This window comes from Anguilla anguilla, chromosome 15 (genome assembly GCF_013347855.1).
Source record: "Anguilla anguilla isolate fAngAng1 chromosome 15, fAngAng1.pri, whole genome shotgun sequence".
NCBI lineage: Eukaryota > Metazoa > Chordata > Actinopteri > Anguilliformes > Anguillidae > Anguilla > Anguilla anguilla.
In genome coordinates, this window is record NC_049215.1 from 3,427,770 (window position 1) to 3,447,489 (window position 19,720).

General features: G+C 43.4%; 1 protein-coding gene across 2 annotated transcripts in view; it reads right to left on the minus strand.

Moving 5' to 3' along the window:
- The window catches only part of LOC118214274 (potassium voltage-gated channel subfamily H member 7-like), a 58,352-nt gene that overhangs the window by 33,856 nt on the left and 4,776 nt on the right, over nt 1–19,720 (minus strand). For both annotated transcript variants that reach the window (XM_035394122.1, XM_035394121.1), the window contains exon 3: nt 1,054–1,209. In XM_035394122.1, the coding sequence (XP_035250013.1) occupies nt 1,054–1,209 (156 nt within the window). The remainder of the gene's footprint in view (nt 1–1,053; nt 1,210–19,720) is intronic.

A 19,720-nucleotide genomic window follows, 5' to 3' on the forward strand; every position in this document is an offset into this window, starting at 1 on the left:
GTATGAGGATCAAGGTATAAAATTCTTTACTGTATTAACAGAAAATGCATTTGTGGAAAAGAATGATTTGACATGCTTTTAGAGAGTCTTAACTGTTGTAAGAAATCAAACCCCGCCCCCTCAAAAGAGAGAAAAGTACACTATATGACCATAAGTATCTGGACGCCCCTAGGTCTGGGGCTGTTTGTCATGGTTTCGGTTGGCTCCTCAGTTCCAGAGGCGGCAAATCTCAATGCAAAGACATTCTAGATGATTCTGTGCTTCCAACTTTGTGGCAACAGTTTGGGGAAGGCCCTTTCCTGTTTCAGCAATGCCCCCGGCCGCACAACAAGGTCAATAAAGAAATGGTTTTGTCAAGTTTGGTGTGGAAGAACTTGACTGGCCTGTACAGAGCCCTGACCTCAAGCCCATCCAACACCTTTGGGATCAGTTGGAAAGCCAACTGTGAGCCAGGCCTAATCGCTCAATCAGTGCCCGACCTCAGCAATGCTTTTCTGGCTGAATGGAAGCAAATCCTTGCAGCAATGCTCCAACATCTAGCATAAAGCCCTCCCAGAAGAGTGAAGGTTGTCATAGCAGGAAAGGGTGGACCAACACCATATTAACGCCCATAATTTTGTATGAGATGTTGGATGTTAGGTGTCCACACATACTTTTGGCCATGTAGTGTAGGTCTGAGACCGTTTCCAGGTCAGGGCTTATAACCTCCTCCCATGCCTGGGTGAGGCTGATGTTAAAGTGGAGCATCACAGGTCTTCCATTACATTACATTACATGGCCCCTGGCTCGGCATGACTGTACAGATATAGGCCATCCTACATCACTGCTGCTCAGAGTCTGATGGCAAGGGTTCCCATTTGGCACTGTGAGTCTGGATCGGGGAGGGGTTTAAAAGAAGAGCATACCCTCCCTCTTCTCATTGGCCCAAGCCGGATTTGAGGTGGCCAATCAGAGGCGAGCTACACAGGAAGTCCACAAGGCTCAGCCTGTTAGAAGCACATAATGAACTGCACACCACACAGCAGAGAGAATGGCGCTGGGCCGGGTACTCACTGTGGTTGGATTTGGCGGAAGACGTGTGGCTAAGCTTCTCTAAGGATTCGCTGCTGGACTCATCCAGGACGTAGTCGAAGTTTAGGATGAACATCATCACCACCCCTTCCTCGTTCTTCACTGGGATTATGTGAGTGTTGCACAGGAAGTCGGACCCTCCGAGAGAAACAAACAAACAACGTTTTCAACCTCAGCTTGAAAAATTTCATACATTTTCAAATGTAGCTATAACTTGACTCTTCATTCTGCCATGGTTAGTGAAGAGACCTTGAGTGCTCAAAGTCATCTACATCCATCCATCTATACCCGTTTATTCCTGGTCAGGGTCATGGGGGGCAAGGGCAAAGTCATCTCCAGTACCTTCCAAATATGTAGTGAAATTGTAAAGGGCTTTTTGAAGTTTGCATAGTGCAGAACAATATGAGTGCGAGGCTCATAGGCACTTAAAATAAAATAGCCACATTTCTGTGAGAAATGCATCTTAAAAGCACACATTTATTTTTACTAAATCACAGACATATAATATTGACCGTAATAATCTATTCATTGATTACAGCAGATTTTTTCAACGTCACAAAATATTATTGTGCTCAGTCGACAGTTACACTATGCGTACAGTACAGAGAATAATGCAGTAGATGAAAAGGTCAGCGTGACAGACAGACAGTATGATGTGTCTCTGTAGCGGAGGGCCACCTGGGTTGTCAGGTGGCCTGATCGCTGGCGAAAGAAGTGGAGCGAAGGCCCGGGGGTCAGATTAGGCCGGGCCGCCCTGATCCCATCACCAGCGTTCAGCGCGCTCCCCGGACGTCACGAGAGCCCTGAGGGGGGCGGGACGCGCCAACGAAGGCCGCGTCAGATGCGCGGGGAGCCGGGACGCCCCGGCGCAGGCCCCGGCGCCATTTTGCGGGATTTCCGGTGCTTTCCGACGCCCGTTCGCTCCATCTCTCCGGTTCCCCCGGTGCGGCCGGGAGACCATTCCATAGGACCATGGAATTTATTAGCGCTAGGAACGCGTGCAGTTCATTATTCATTTCCTTTAATCAAAAAACGGGAGCGGTAGAAAATTGGTCAAGACTTCAATCCCCGCATAATTCATGAAGGCTAAGCATTAGCGGAATACAGAGTGCGCTGCGCATTAATATGATAGCAGGTCACATTAAGGTTTCACAGAGCCGGCATCTTCACTCCGCATTCTATTAGCGAGTGAACCAATCAGCAACGAGAGGAAAAGGTTCACAATCACTGCAGTATAAAGTTGCGTTGGACAAACTTATTTTGCAGTGTCTTCATGCTATGCACCTTACGAAGGATACGTACTGCAGGTGTACTCCTACATAGCACTTCAAGCCCATGTAATCTCTGAAAATCAAGAAAAAAATGTTTTCAAAGAAATAATTATCGCTGCGAATATGGCAAAGCTGCTCACAAGGGACGTACCAGAACCAGGGAACAACCAGAAATGACATTAGGCCCAAATGTCAGCAGAATCACAGCAAATACGAGCATAAAAAAGTCAGGTACACGGTAGTTTCTCCACCGGGTGCTCTTTCCGCGTTTTCATTAGTGATGGAAATACCACAGCTTTGACGGTACTTTAGCTTTGAACTCAAAGACCTGCCGTCGAAACAGCTCTATTTATACCACAGACACAGTCCAAAGCTCTCCCCCCCATGCTCTCCCCCTGATGAGCCCGGCGCAAAAACCACACACGCTCCGCATCTATCAAAAAACAGCGATGGTAATAATGATGCGGGAAAATCTATTTTCCGCGCGCGGGGGGGGGGGGGGGGCTCAGCGAATCTATTCGCAGCCGCTGCAATGTGCTGGGTTAAGCACCTCCGCGGCCTCAGTGTTCCGTCAGCGTCACTTACGCCGAGCTGCGCCGCGTGCGGAGGGTCGCCCGAACCTGAAGTGCGGCGGAAAGCATTCTTCCTCAGGTTACCCAGTGCACTGCAGTGTCAGAGCGGCGATCGAGAAAATTAAACAAGAAACCGTTTTTGGCGCGTTCTGTGCATGTCCTCCTACAGCGTATAGTCTAGACCCCAGCTATGCTTCAGTATCTGGCAAGGGAAGCTACAGTTTGTGAGATTTGTTTTCTTCAATCTGAACACTTGGCTGGTAAACCATTGGATTTAGATCTTATGCATTTTCGCTCTTATTCGCAGTGAATTATGCAGCCTGTTTTCATTTTACATACAACCCATTTGTACAGCTGGGTGTTCACTAAAGCAATTCAGCTCAAGTACCTTTCTCGAGAGTACAATAGTAATGCCCTACCTGGGAATTGACCATAAAACCAGGAAGTTCCCAGCCCAGTTGTCTAAACATTATGATATACAACTACCTCCTGTCTCTTACTTCACCCCTCCCACTGACGAGACTTCTCTGACTACTTCCTGTTGTGTCCAACTAAGATTACTCCTCTCCCCTGCACTTGACAATTCTAGTGTGCAGTAAGTAGACGACTGTAAACACAGATAAACATGGATATTTCAGATTTTTTTTCCCAACCAGCTATACTTTTTCAAAAGTTCACTGCAGTGTTCATTACATCCCTTCTTTGAAGGCAATGTTGCTCGCATCCAGGCCACGGAATGCACAGTAGACATGGTCGCCCATAAATTTTTCACAGCAAGGCATTCTGACCCACAGAATATTGCTTTCGGTGAGTGCACCGGAGCTCAAGGTCTGGGTCTTAGCGACTGCATGCTTCACCGACACTTGAATTTCATGCTTCCGTGATACCAGCACAGAGAAGTAAAAAGCTTTTAAGTCCACACATCACCTGCAAAACAGAACGCATTTCCTCTTAAGCGCTCTATAAACCATTTCATGCCCATAGCACTCCACAGCTATTGGACATGAGTGCCTGGCAAGTGTGATATTTAAAAGTGGACAAACAAGAAAAACGTTTTTAGCCATTTTAGCATTCAGCAATAAGCACTTTAGCCATATGGTTATCCAATTAACGCCTTTTAAAACATCTTACTCCATGTCCACCTCTCCATTTCGAAGGTCTAGGTGGAACTATAGGCCTGTGTCATTACAGCAGTGTTGAGGAGGGTGTACACTAACATGTAAATGGTAAATAGACTGCATTTATATAGCGCTTTCATCCAAAGTGCTTTACAATCGATGCCTCTCATTCACCCATTCACACACACATACTCACACACCAACGGTGAAAGGCTGCCATGCAAGGTACCAATCAGCTCGTTGGGAGCAATTAGGGGTTAGGTGTCTTGCTCAGGGATACTTTGATACGCCCAGGGTGGGGGATCGAATCGGCAACCCTCCGACTGCCAGACAACCGCTCTTACCTCCCGAGCTATGTTGCCCCCACACATGCGTGTCCTCTGAATTATGTACAGCCCTTGGAAAACGTATTTTCACTCTACATTTCAGCACCTGTGTCTGGCTCATGCACACCTGGCTCAAATGCTTCCTCTTTGGGTGCTCTGTGAACCATAGGGGTGCATCACAGACAGTCCACGTGCCCCAGTGAACTCCTATTCAGCATGACCTCCATGTTCTTCATGTTACGTATTCAGCACAGCATGGAACTGGATACGAGGTTTATCCGTGCAGAGATCTTTGATAGAAGGGTGTCCATGGCTTGCCCTAGTGTCAGTGTGCTGTGTATATTAAATGTATTTAGCAGCTACTAAACACAACAAGCCAGGTAAGTTTTGGGTTTTGGAAGTTCTTCAAACAAGTCGCCAATGATTCCAACTAATATTTATTAACCAAACGCTATAATACAACAGTAAGAATACTGCATGAGCAACTGCATGGAAGCCCCATAAAAATGACAAATTACAACTAAATAAATAAATAGAGGCTCCTAAGATACATATGGCTTGTAGGACCATTGCAAGCCCTTTGCCTTCAGGTTTAGAATATGCACTCTGTAAGTGATGAGTCAACTATTGTGTTCCCCCACCCAATATAGGGCTTCACAGACAAAAAATGCTTCACAGATCTTCCCAAGTACGAGGGGTAAAAAAAAAAAAAAACCACACGTCAGCTTTTATGAAGGCTTTTGTTTCCCATTGAGCACTGTCCTCTCCTGGTAAATGAAAAGGCCTCTTTAATGCAAAACCTCTCCGCTGAAAAATGCTAACTGATGTCTGTCTGGCTCTCCCGGCAACCAGCCGCGTCACGAAGGCACGTTTGCACTCCAGAATCCAATTCACACTTCCCAGCTTCTCCAGCAGAATTAATTAGCCAAATGCTCCCTGTCTATCTGCAAAGTACTCGTGCCTGTTGTTCTAAATTTATGTGTTGGGATTTCACAGGGCTGACTGCCACTGTCTGAACTTGTACAAATGTGAGATACAGAGAAATCATTTCCCTTAGTGGACATGGCCCAGGAAGAGCTGCCGCCATGTTCCTTCGGACAAAAAACTGAAGAAATACTCTCTTCTCTCTAACTTATTTCCTTCAAAATGTTCCTGCCATTTCCCTAGGCCATATTATCTGGATCAGACACATTCCACATTTTATCATCTGCAGGTATCGCCCCCCTCTCCCAGAAGTAAGAGTAAGGGGTTAACATCAATTATTCTCTTATTTTATACAGTGGCTGCAATGTAAACAGCCACGGTAAGGGGTAAGGGAAAATAAGGGAATAATTTATGTTAACCCCTTATTCTGACTGTCTTGCTACGAGCTGGGGGAGGGGGTTGAAACATATGGATGATAAAATGTGACGTGATCTTTTCACTTCTACAATATGAGAACATGCACCTGGTTTCCCTACAGTGCATTACAGTATGTACAGACGTCGAGCGCAAGCTGAATACGCCAGGCCAAAGAAGTAGACAGAATAAAATAAGACTAGCCTCAGTCCAGGATGCTCTCAGTTAAATCTTAACCGAGGATTTTAAGTGCCCTGGAATTTTAGAATCTACACAGAAGGGATAATGCATTGACATTAAATAATCATGGCTTTTAGTTTTCCGAGTCCCGGCTTCATTGAAATTGCCTACAGGAACAGCCCCTTTGCGTCTCACAAGACATCTTTTCTGGTAATTAATTTTTCAAGTTAAACTATGCACTCGCGTCTTAGCAGGCTCCTCGCTACCATATGCTTTCTGTCAGGTCCCTTTCTGTTTAAATGAAACCGTTAATGGAAAAGCCGCATAAAGGAACATCATTTAAAAACCTACAATGACCCTGCATCACTTACACACCTCGTTGTTGTTATTACAGAGATTACATGAGCTAATTAAAATTGTGGATTAAAATAAAAATACTCTAAACACAAATACACCAGCTTATTATTAGCACTGCTTTTCAATAAATGGTCACAGTTCAGAACAACTGACTCTGCAACATTGCCAAGCCCGTATCCCTAACTTCACAAAAATGACCATTACATTTCTTCAGTGATATTTGGTGTCAGTTGTCAATCTAGCAATATATTGAACTCTGTATTGACAATGAGCAGCACAGTTTAAATGTCTGATTACAGTTATTGGCTATTTTAAATACAAATAATTATGTAGCAACTTATCATGGGTTGGGTTTCTAAATTCTCTGAATGCTGGCAATAATTTAAAAAAGTAATACCAACAAAAGGCACTCTTTGTCCAGAGACTAATGTATTCCAAATGGGTCAAAGTTATATTGATCAGCTCAGAGTAATTTGACAACACACACTAGGAAAAGCCTAAATGTTTCCGATGGTCAACAACCTACCACACAGTATTCAGTGTGACCATTTTTTTTTTTTGGTTGACCTTTATTTAACCTGGCAGGTCAACTGATGACCTGGGGAATCAATGTGGACACAGTGTAAAATGCAAAGGATTGTGTCGCCAATCAAATGTCAGGGTGATAGGCTGGCCAGATGTAGACAGCCAGGTTGTAGACATGAATTTTGCCAGGACACCAAGATCTCCCCAGTTTTCCCCTATGTTCAGGGAAGCGTCACTTTAAGACCACAATGCTACAAGCATTTCAGAGACATACTGAAAAAAGAATCATCGATTTTTCTCACTGTGGCCCAAAAGAGTTCGTGCTTTTCTGTATTTGCAGATATCCTAACTGGGAATTCAACTAACACGGAAGTAAACCAATTCTGTTATATCAGTTTAAAGAATAAAAAAAATTAAAAAATGCTAATCTTTATTTCCAAGTTCACCACCCAGTTCATTTAAGAACGAATGCTGGAAATGAGACATCGCAAGCCACTTTTCAACATAAACAGGTGGTCCTGAAGCGGTTTCATTCACACACCTTGATTGCCATTAGCGCTTATTGTTAGTGGCAGGTACCTACAGGACTGACTGACCTGCGGACCGCTCTGCTCACAGCATGGCTTGTGTGTGCTCACTTACTGTAACTGAAAAAGGGATCAAAACTAAAAAAAGAACGCTAAAAATAGGAGAAAAATGCATGAGCTGAAAAATGACTCACCTCACTAAAATAGATTGTAAATAATGGTATGGCATGATTTTCTGGTATTTATGGCATGATTTTCTGGAATTTATATAATACTCACTATATATACATATACAGTATATATATATGTGTGTGTAGTAATCAGCTAGAACTGTAGTTAAATACAATATGAAGACAGTGTTTCATTGAGAATGACGGTTTTAATGGGATCGAATCTAGTTGCATTCCTTATTATGCTCATATAACACAAATTTACTGACAATAAATGTCAAATAAAATGTCTACTATTCTTTAAAAAAAAAAGAAAAAGAACGAAGCCGTAAAGATAATGGCACTGCGGAACGAGCTTGTATTTCCCATCTATCGCTATAGTTCTACCGAAAACTGTCCGATATCCCATCAGCACTGGCGCATGTATTATTTATAGCATTTGAAACAAAATGAATAATAGATCATTAAGCTATTTCTAGGGTGGCTCCAGTAACACCAACTCCGAAGGGTTCTACCGTAAATCGCTGATTCGGCAGTTGCTGTTCTGGCAAACAACTTGTGAAAACAACACGTCGCTGGTCCAAGCTGCCTGAAACTAACCCGGCCCCCAGCGCTTTCGGCATCGCCGACAAAATGCTGACCGGAGAATAACAAATATTCTCGTTTTGCAAAGTCGCAGCATTTCAAACGTTTCGCCGTGACGGAAGCCAGGCGATGATGCAGAGAGACATCCTTTCACACCTCCGGATGGACTGACCTTTTGCCCGTCCTCTGTTCTGTCACATAGTCCATTCTCTTTGAAGACAACGTTGTCAGGAGAAGCCTACAGTACATCCATCCATGCTGGTGGATATTTACAGAAGCAGATTCAGGTTAATGTTTTGCTCAAAGGCAAAACGGCAATCTCCCAAACCACTATGCCACACTGCTACTTCAGAGGATGTATGAAGTCTGTAAATGTGTACGTGTTGTTAGCATTATGTACTTTCAATTATGTACCCGCTCAACCAAGGTTAGGCTATGCAGCAACCACACCTCACATCCATTTGACCTCAACCTTTTCAGAGAGCAGTGTGTAACCCAAGCAGGACATCGAAGTGGAAGCGAAGCTGAAGACCGAATGGTTGAATCGATAAGGCCTGCGTTCTCCTGTGGCCTGTACTTCGGCTTTCTCAAACACTAAGGATGGGCAGGGAATTGTGGGAAGCTCATTTGCCCTTCTACTGTGAGTGTGCATTTATGTGTGTGTGTGTGTGTGTGTGTGTGTGTGGGCGTGTGTGTGTGTGAGTGCGTGTGTGTGCGCGTGAGTGTGTGTGTGTGTGTGTGTGTGTGTGTGCATGTGTGCGTTTGTGTGTCTGTGTGTGTGTGTATGTGTTTGTGTGTATATCTGTGTGTGTGTGGGTGGGTGGGTGTGAGTGTGTGAGCGTGTGTGTGTGTATGAGTGTGTGTGTGCATGTGAGTGTGTGTGTTTGTGCATGTGTGTGAGTGCATTAGTGTGTGTGTGTGCGTGCGTACGTGTGTGTGTGTGTGTGTGTAGGTATGTGTTTGTGTAAGTACGTGAGCGTGTGTGAGCGTGTGGGTGTGTATGTGTGTGCATGTGCGCATGTGTAGATATTTGTGTGTGTGTGTTGGGGGATGAGTAAAAACAGCATATATACTTTGTAAGGGTTGCACTATATATTTGAAAATTGAGATATTGAAACATGCAGAAATATAAAATGACACAATTTTATACAATATATACAAGTTCTCATTAGCTGCATTTATATATATTATATCATTATATTTTTGTGGTCTGTGTTCATGAGAAATCATGGCACCATTATTCCAGACAAAGGTGGATTTTGTTTCTCGCTGAACTGGATACATTTTCTGTACGCAAGCTTTTTACTGGTATAATTCTTGCGAAACAGTACTCTGTATGAAACAAATTACATTTTTGAGTATCTGTGACTATGTGATTCACAAGTCAGCTTGATGCTTTTTTAAACTCAGAGAGAGAAGTGCACCAGAATAACTAGGGTTTATTTTTTTCTTAGTTGCTACGTGCCATTGCTCCACCTTCACTTTAAAATAAGGTCATTTCCATGTATGCAAAAGATTTGCATGTATAAAGACTGCACTGTTTGCCATGTCCTATGAACTGCAGCCCGGATTGTGGTTTAATTCTGGTTTATTTAAAATCGGATTTGTGTGGTGCTGATTTGCATTAATCTGGATATGAATTTTATTAAAACATCTAATATGTAATATTATTACCACTGTAATATCGTAATTTTGTGGGTATTTGTGACATTTCAGTCACAAATAAGCAAACAAACCCTTTCCATTTACGAGTCTGCGTTCTCATTCTCTTACTGTAGTACATACAGGGGAAGATGAGGAGGGAGATGAGCAATGTAACACGTAACATCTGCACCATCCAATAAAGCGCAACCTCAAGCATCTGTCTACATCAGAGCCCGAGAAGGGTCACATGACTCGCCCAAGTCGCCGAGATAAAGGCTCGCTATTGTGCGCACATAAATAGATACGCTGTTGAGATCAGTTCCAGTTTCAGCATAATGGAAATTTCATTAGGTTCGATTTCCACCATAAATTATTAAAACAACGCGGCTCATCGGCCAATTCTCAATATTTTTTTTGGACCGCAAACATAGCTTCACTTCGTGTGCGGAGGCAGTATAAAAGAAAAAAAACTTAAACCCATCACTTTTTAATTTTCTTTTAAAATACACAAATCATTAATTTCCACGTAATTCAAGACATATACTAGATTGTGCTACTGAGCTGTCTCAACAGCATTAAGCTGAAAACATTTTACTCCGCAGCTTCTACACTTTTATCCTGATAAAAATCTAGAGAGGAAAGTCAGTTTATGATGTTCAGAGCTGGACGTCCAGGCTCTTTGAACTGTTCATTGGATACCCTAGAAATGGATGTGATTGTTACAGCATCCGAGTGGCAGGGAATCCAGCAGACATTGTGCTATGGATGGCGTTCACGTTTCTGTTTGAGCTTCTCATAAGATGTCCATATTGTATTTGCAATATGAATATTATGATAGTCGGCATGAGAAAACGTACTCTGCTGCCAAGTAGGGTACAACAAATCCAAACAAACTGTACCCCACCTACTTTTGTGATGAAATTTTATTTGCATAGCACTGATGATTAGCAGTGATGCTGCCACAAAAGCACTTCATAGGAACATAGGAAAACAGCAAAAGGCGGACACGAGGAAAGTGTGAACCGTCCTTTCCAAAGACATGCTCATTCTGGCTGGCAGTGACAGCTCTATTCCTCGATGACAGAAACCCAGCGCTGTCTTCTCTTGGAACACTTCTATCTCAAACGCTAGAGCGACAGTACAAAGTTGTCAGCCACGCAGTGAGAGAGAAAGAGGAACTCTGTTGAAGAGAACTCCTCAGTCGAAATATCAATGAGGTCCATTGGCTGGCCATTCGGCCAATCTGGTCTGTGGCTCACTGCTTCTTTTCTGTCGTCATTTTTCCTTCAACCATTATTTGTGCAACAAACGAAAATTAATCTCTCACAAAATCACAGTCAAGTTTTCAATTAGGGTTACTGAATCAGTGCTTGCCAAACTAAAAAAAGCAGCCTTTTATTTTATGTGTGCATTCATAAAGATAATTGAAACCGAGAATTCTGAGTTAAGAAAACAATCGTGCTCAGACCAGGGAGACAGTCTCAAGTGTAAACTAATCCAGTAGAGGAGAGGAAGTTTGGGGCAACACTCGCTCTCATGAGGGTTGATACGATGGACAAAAGGTCGCATTTTGCAAATAAACGTGTCCACTTATCGTACATGCGAACTTCACTCATATTATCGTACTTGTGAACTGCACTTGATCTGCATCAATACTTTTGTGTATCCGTCTATAATATGGTGTGGGTACCATTTGGTGCTATTGTGCAATAAGCAGTACGAATGGAGATCTGTACTGAGTCAATCCACTGCTGAATGTGGGTTAGGCCCAGTTTATACTTGTCTCTTCATTCAACGTGTAACTGATTTCTTGACAAATTCGATACCCCAGTTGGTAACCGCAAATCTAATCGTACGTAACCCGATTTGAGTCGCATCTGGAGTTGGTCTAGGTCAGATTCAGACAGCATCGAATCTAAACGAAGACACTCCAGCGCCCGTCTTCTCCCTTCACCAACATCCCACTGACGCACAGCATCCCATAATAAGCGCGTGGGATGCACCTCAGCTGGCTGTCAGGTCGGATGGAACGGCGAGCGCAACAGCGAGGAAAAATGCAAGCTCATCTTGTACCATCTCATGACTCGTGCTTATTATGGGATGGCATGTGTCAGTCTGCACATACAGCTTCGGATATTCAACGCATTACAAATCCACTGTAAACACCGCGCTGCATGTACTGGATATAAAGAAATCTGATTTGCCAACTATTCGATATGAAAGCAAACAGGGTCTAAAGTGCTTTCACATTCATTTGATCTGAATGCCCATCACGTCCATGCAATGTAATGCAGTATATAAATATACGTCCAAGTGTCCATGGAAACCCTGGTGTGATTGAAAGTTTTGTGCATTTTGTAAAGGATCGAACAGTGCATTGTGTCATATCTATCAAAGAGCACTGAAGTATTGTCCATGGCAGATGCACTGACAGAAAGGACAGCTTGTTCTTTCTGTAACATACGAGCCACCGTGTCTCACAGTCTGTGTTGAAGTCTCACAGCCGATAATTTGAATAAGCAAAATATGTCCAGGCTTGCGTTCAATTCTGATACTTAACAACAGATGATTTTCATCTGCAATATCATTATGCATTTGACAAGGTTGGTGTGAAATGTGTCGGAAATCTGCGGTCTATTTCTTCGACACTTACGGAGATGTGGACAGTCAGGAGAAACTAAATAAACTTTTCTTATTTACAGCGCTTGACTTGACATCGCTGAGAGTGGAAACATATTCATTATTATTACTATCGTTTTCTCAGCGATCCTCATTCAGTGCAAATGACACATAACGGGTGTATTCTCATGTGATTCCCATTTCCATTTCTGCACCTCAGAGATACATTAAGCTGTGCTAAAACCTCTGTCCTTCATGAATACAGTCCAGCATTTCAACAAGTGCGTCACAGGCCATCTAAAGAAGTGGTTATTTTGGCATGTAGGCAAATGTATGATTTCCCCTCTTGGGGGGAATGTCTTGACCCTGCTGTGACCGTGAAGCCTTTTACGAGCCATACGTGCTGCAGATCGACTTTCCGTATTTGTTCTGTGAATGCTTTGATGAGGTAACTTCTGCGATTTGACTCCTGTTGTCTTTTCTGGCCTTCTTTACAGAGGCGCTGGTCCATAAAATAATTCCGCGAGTGATGGGTTTTTGTCGAAATCTTTTGCTTCTAGCCCTCTTTGTAATTGCCAGAAGAAAGAGATGAACGTGTCTTTATGGAACGATGAAATCCAGGAAGGGCTGGGCTTCAGTGCATCGGTGCGCCTCTAAGAGAAAAAACTTTGATGTCACTCATAGGCCAGACTGTGGGTTTTAAAATAATGAAAATATAATGCGCAAAAAAAAACAAGTTCAGGACATACTCGGAGTTCTCCATTTAAAAAACATCTCAATTAGATTGCACTGAAACTTTAGTTGCAGATGCACTTTAATTAGAGGGTATGATTTATGAAACAGAAGGTATTCATTATTTATTTGAGAGTACAGTCTATTCACTGGAGGGTAAGCACCCCGTAGGTGGGCCTTATTTATTTTATGCTATGGATCAGCAAAAACAAGCTCGACTCAAGTTTTGATTCGGTAGAGTGGGCTCTGTACAAATAAATAACATAAAGAATAAAATAACTTTAAAAAAAACCCCAAAATCTGAATTTTCAAAGCTGTCTCAAAAACAATAAATAAAATAAAAAAACCCAAAATCTAAATTTTCAAAGCTGTCTCCTAGATACAGCCTGGTAGGTGTGAAATGTTTGGCAGGAGAGTTGTTGTACAGAATAGTGACGAAGAGTTAACCTAACCCTGTGCCTGACCCTAGGCGCTGTGCGCAGGCCACGCGGCCACCCCTGTCCTCATTAAAGCCTCTGTACGCCAGCTGCCACAGGCTCCACTCATTTTTAATCAGTGCAGCCCAAAGCCATTATATCTGGCCGCTAACTCAATCAGCTAATTACAAACTTTTGGCAAGACTCGTTTTTGCCCAACCTTTGATTTGTCTTTTCCAGCTGCGTTTCAATATTTGTTTCGGGTTATGATTAGCCTGACACTCTCGATTAGTGCCGTCGAAACGGCTAAATTGTTTAGCTGATTGCGCTGGACCCTGTGACAATGAGCACTTTCCTGAAGGAACATCATTCAGGTTATTTTTGAGGGCAGTATATCACTTTTAAAGAGGCCACGTATAAACTGTGCACAGGGTAGTCATCAGCTGAGAGTAAAACTCTATTACCTCCCAGGAAATTAGGATATGCAGGCTTATACTTGACATCATCATTAATGGCCGAAACGCTATTTAATTAATACTTGTACAATGAGTACAATGCATTTCATCAAATATATGAAATGATGTGTGCTTTGTTACATTATAACATCACTTTGGTAAACAGTACGTGCCTCACACAGAACTGTAAATGCATTTGCTGAGCGTTAATTCTAATTGAGATTAGGGCCTATCGGATCCACTTTAAATGGGGGATCTGTTAGGACAAGAATAGAACTTTAATAGTAACATGTCACTGTCTTTCACTGTCTGTAACACAAAGCCACTACAGACAGCTACCGGAACTTGCTTCAGATCACACTGTAAACGTATATAAATATTAAACATAAATATTGATTTTGCACATTCCGGACAAACACTATGCTTACGGTTAACCAAGCCTAAATTATTTCACCCGATATGGATTAGTAGACCTGTTCCATCAATGCAAATGGTGTTGAGCATGCTGCTAGACATACTGTGTCTCACCCAGCAGCCCCCAGTCCACCAGCCAGGCGTCTGAAGACCACACTCCATGTTCAGCAGGCACAGACGGACTGGGAGTGCTCGCTAGAGCAGAAGCGATGCTCTTGCTAAGTGAGAGTCGCATCACAGGAAATCGGCAGATTTTTGTTTGATATAGTCTCTGAACTGCAAAACAGTGCAGCGTGTGCGGTGCCATACAGTACGCCAATACAGTAAATCTCGGTCATAAATACTAAACACCATAATGGCTGGAACAATATGTGGCCCAAAGGTGTGTCCATACCATATCACATAAGTTAACAGGACATAAGGACTGGCTTGCACTTACACCTATAAAAAGAAATATATCGGCAGCAGCAATACATTTTAAGACATATGTTTAACGCAGGTCTTGTAATGTTTATTGGAGAAATGCAGTGATCGCACTGGGACCTGTGAGATCACTACACCGGTTATCCTTCATCCCTGCACATAATAATAGTCATATATCATGGCTCCTCAACTCCAGGTCATGAGGGCCACAATGCCTGCAGATATTTGTTGCAGCCACATACTACACCACCTGATTTTTACTGATGAGCTTACTACCGGAACCAAGGAGGTTAAATAATTGGTGAAATCTGGTGCCCGCAGGACCTGGGGTTGAGTAGCCCTGATATTGATACAGAATTACCAGCCTGCACGCATATTGACAACAGCAGTCTGGTGCATGCGCACGGCCTGTGGCCAGTTTGGTGAGAAGCCCTGCCTATGAAAGAATTTACACAATACAAAAGTAATACCTGCATTTCAGTGACTCTCATAAGCCCTGATTAACTATGCACCTTCTCAGGGTACCAAAGAATCTGAATGCCGCAGCCAATAAAGTCATTTTACACCTATGAAAAATAATAACTATTATAAAGTCGCTGATGAAACCTCACCTTGAAGAAGAAGAGGTATGTCATCATGGATGAGACAATTGGAGAATGCAGCCCTTTCTTTGCCGCTGGGATTCAGTTGCTATAGCAACATTTTACAGCACGGCAGATAATTGGGCAATTCTTTTTGTGGTTTTAAGCAAATGCACTTCAAAGGAACAAGTTAGATGGAGAGAAGAAGAAAAAACTAAATGAAATGCTTTCACTTTTGTATTAATGTGCTTGGGCAAACAAGAAAACAGAATCAGCTTTCCTTTTATAATCCATTAGTTGAACAGAAATGCTCCTCCACTGACAAAACAATTGGATCATAGCAAGTAATATATTTTAAGGAAACTCGATTGGTTCACATGAAAATAACTGCCAAAGGACAGTGAACTCCTTTTTTTATGGCTGCCATGGCAGCGTTGTTGCCTCATGAAGTGCACAGCAGACATTAAAAACTGGAATGCCTTGCACTGCATTACTTTCACACCAGCCGCTCTGAACTGCCCTGTCCATCAAAGGTAACCATGCCACCGAAGGTAATGTCTGCAACCCCGCTGCTTTTAACGTAATCCCGAAATAGAGCTACGTCTAGCGCGGCGCGGTAAACCCAGGCAATGTTTTCATTCAGAAAACATGGGCCTTCTAATGTTTCATTGCACTGAATGGTTGTGAGTATATGCTAGCTCTGTTGCACCATCATCAGCAGAGATGGGAGAGAGCAAGGCTACAGACCCAGGGCACTAAGTGAGCATTACATCCATCTACATGCACTCTATACTACCCTGGAGGCAGTGATATGTATTTTTATTCAGCATGACACCTGAGTATGCTATTCAAGCCCCGTGTCTTTAATTTAGTCTGTAAACTGAAACAAGATCCTGCCCTGTCCAATAATCAAATGGAATATATTTAAGTATGAGGACCTTTTGGAAAATAAAATGGTAAAAACATTTCACAACAGTGTAAAATATTGCGATGACATGAATAAGCAATGACTTGTATCTTAAAAGCATTGCAATACATTTTAAAATAGAGTTAATGTCCATACAGGGTACAGTTTACTTGCAATGCAAAATTGACATAACTACCATTAAATCAACCATAACAGAATTCAATATAGACAATATGCTCTCTATGACAAGCATATTATATCAGAGCTGATTTACACTGAAGACTTTGCTGTGCAAAAGATATAATAAGCAAGCATGACTAACATGAGATCCACATGGCGCAATTGCAAAAATTGTCCCAGGCAGAGAGGATATTTTAAAGGAAAATATTCACTGAGACAGGCCTGTGCGTATGATAACACAACGGGGAAAAAAGCCCACGCAGAGCGATCCACAGTGCCTGCCTCGCCTGTCACTGACTGAGAGTGAGAGAGACAAATATAGCATCATGTGCTTCTTGGTATTATTTTTAGCCTCGGCATTTACCATCCCAGACCCAGGTAGAGCGCTCACATTCAGCTTGAGCTGTCTTTTATTTTTTTTTTACAACGTGAACGATAAAGGTAAAGGCCGGTCCAACAGGACATTTGCCCCTGTCACTTTCCATTCGTTAGCGCTAATGCTACGGCGGGGTCTCCTCAGCTCAAGGCTTAAGCCTGCACGGAGAAGCGGGACCGTAGAAATTAAATTAAAGCGCGAGGAGGGACGCCGGCTCGGTTTGGCAAACGCCGAGCGGAACGCCGCGGGCACCGGCGATTTGAACAGACGGCTCGGGGGCTACTGGGCTGCATTCGAGGAGCGTTTCTGAGCCCGAAATTCAGTTCAGATGAATCAGCGTCTGAGTGTTTGCAGCAGACACAGTTCCACGCTAAGGCTGCCTAATGATTCCACGTGAAGCAGGTCGGCATATTTCTGAAACCGCAGACCCGCTTCACGTCCATGTCCGGGTTCGGTAAGGCCATGGTTGAAAAAAGAAAAGAAAAAAAAAAAGAGAGAGAGAAAAAAATCTAGCAGGTTTTATAAGTCACTCTAAATCTGGTTATGAACTTAATTCATCTCTCCTCCTTCAGAGCCACGTTATCACCTGTTCAAGCAGGGCTAGCAGTGGGTACTCGTCTCCCAAATCACTGCTAAACAGATCAGCTGCCACGATATCAGGCTGTCAAACTGACATCACTCTAACCAACACCTAAACTTTCTGAAAGAAACAACAGGACTTTTGGAAAGGGAAGGCAAGTAACCGAACGGGACAAGAATGTTATAGCTTGTGAGTGGCCCGTTTAAAAGCTTGCCTACCCCTGCACCCTGTTTGATCCCACAGTATAGGAAGTAGAACAAACGACTACAGAAGTGAATGACAGCCCCACAGGAACTCAGCATTCCCCTGTACCCCATGGCTATACGCGGCCCAACCCCTCCTCACTTTACACTCGTTAACGCGATTTCATACTCTTTTAAATATTCAATTGAGCAAAAACACCTCTGAAGTCCTTTTCATACGCATTCTGAAACCGAGTATGTATCACAACAAGAAAGATGGTCGCAGCGAATGCTAGCATTCACGTGTTTAATGATGAATCATTCCGTGAAACTGAAAGGCCGATCACTTGTCTTAATTGCGCACTGTGCAAAGAAAATGGCCCTGTTTCGCCTGGTGTAAGATTTCTGTCTGCATCTGAGGTCTTCGTTGGTGTTTTGTTTGTATTTCTGAGCGTATGCATAAGCGGCTTAACCTTCCAGTATTTGCCTACAAAGTGAGCCAAGAAGCAAGCCTGGACCTGCTGTTTCTGCTACCGCGGAGAATGGCCCATTCAACTTTTACCATTACAGGCCTCATTTGCTTTCAGATTTGAGAATATTTACATGCCGCGGAACCGGTTCTCGTGCCAATTGATAAATAAATATGAAACCAAATGGCAGCAAGCCAACCTTGACGAGCGCTTCAGGTCGACTTCCGCGCAAAGACGAAGGCCGTCGCGCGTGAGGACGCATCTAACGGAAAACAGCGGCAGCGACCGGAGCTTTTACATCGGCTTCAGCGTAACTCCTTAAAAAAGCACAGCTTGATATGATTAGCGCTGGCACCCAAATGTGAGTGCAATGGCTGTACTAAAGGGAGGGAGGGAGGGAGGGAGGCAGGGAGGGTGAGGGAGAGAGAGAAAGAGAGTGGGAGAGATGGAGGGAGAGACAATGAGAGACAGAGACGGAGAGAGAGTGCAAGTGAAAGAGAGAGGAGAGAGTGAGAGTGAAAGAGAGAATAGTACGATAGAGTTGCATTATTTAAGCTGGAAGCTGGCGAAGGCCTTATTTGCCTGTTTGCCTCGCCTCTGTTTGCCGTGGGTGTTTGCACATCGTCTGCCTGCCGCACGGTGACCATTTTAGGGCGTTCGGTCCTTCCTCCTACCCACTCCAGATACGCGTCCTGCCAAATCCGCCGAAACGCTCTCCTACAACGGGACGTCTTTCCGAGCTAAGTCCTGTCCTACTCGCTCGCCCTCCATTCCTTTGGGCAGGGCCAACGAAAGCCTCCATTTAAATCTCCATTTCTCGCCACTCAACATATTGGACTGAAATGAAGGCAAAATAATCTGCATGAGCGCCAGTAACAGACAAAGAATGTTCAGTCTGATAAAAGGATGCACCGGCTTATTGTGCATTACTGCTATTACTGTTGTCATGACTATTGTTACGCATTACCATTTTAATCATGGATGTCACTATCGCTACCATTATCATTATATATAATGAGGTTAACAACTACTTATCCTGTCTTGTTCAGCCATATATTTTTACGTTCAATCAGGAAGTGTACTAGAAGCATAACCAACTTAATAAACAATAAACAACTTCTGGGCTGCGTCTACCCGAGCAAGATAGGGTGGGCTGAACAACTCCAAAGAATAAAATATACATCTGTGGATTCATGAGGAGGGGGGAGTTTGACCATTTTAGTTTTACAGGACATAGTTAAGTCATTCACATAAAGAGACAAGGAGGGGTAAAGATGTTCGGATGACTTGCGCCAAATGAGTTGTTTGCCATACCGCATTCAAAGCTACATTATAGCTATATTTATACGCGTAAAAAAAAAAATAGGAACAAAATCTGTGGTGAGATGAAGACAGGAGAGAGAATAGAGCGAGTCTGCCGCTGCTTTGAAAAGCTGCGTCGCGGTCACCTCATATTTGGGTTTCGGTGTAAAACCGGGCGTGTGCGCCGCGCCGCGCTAATGCATTTCTGCTGTAAGCCGCTCCTTCTCGGGCGCGTTCGAGACTCGTCTCCGGCGGCTTTATTCATGAGCGGGGCCTGCTCAATGCAGTATAGATTGCTCAGCCCTCCAGGGAATGCAAAATGTCTGCCGGAGCAGCAGATGTAGGTAGATGGATCAGTGAAAATTAAATTTGAGACGCGTTCGATGTTCTTTTTTACCC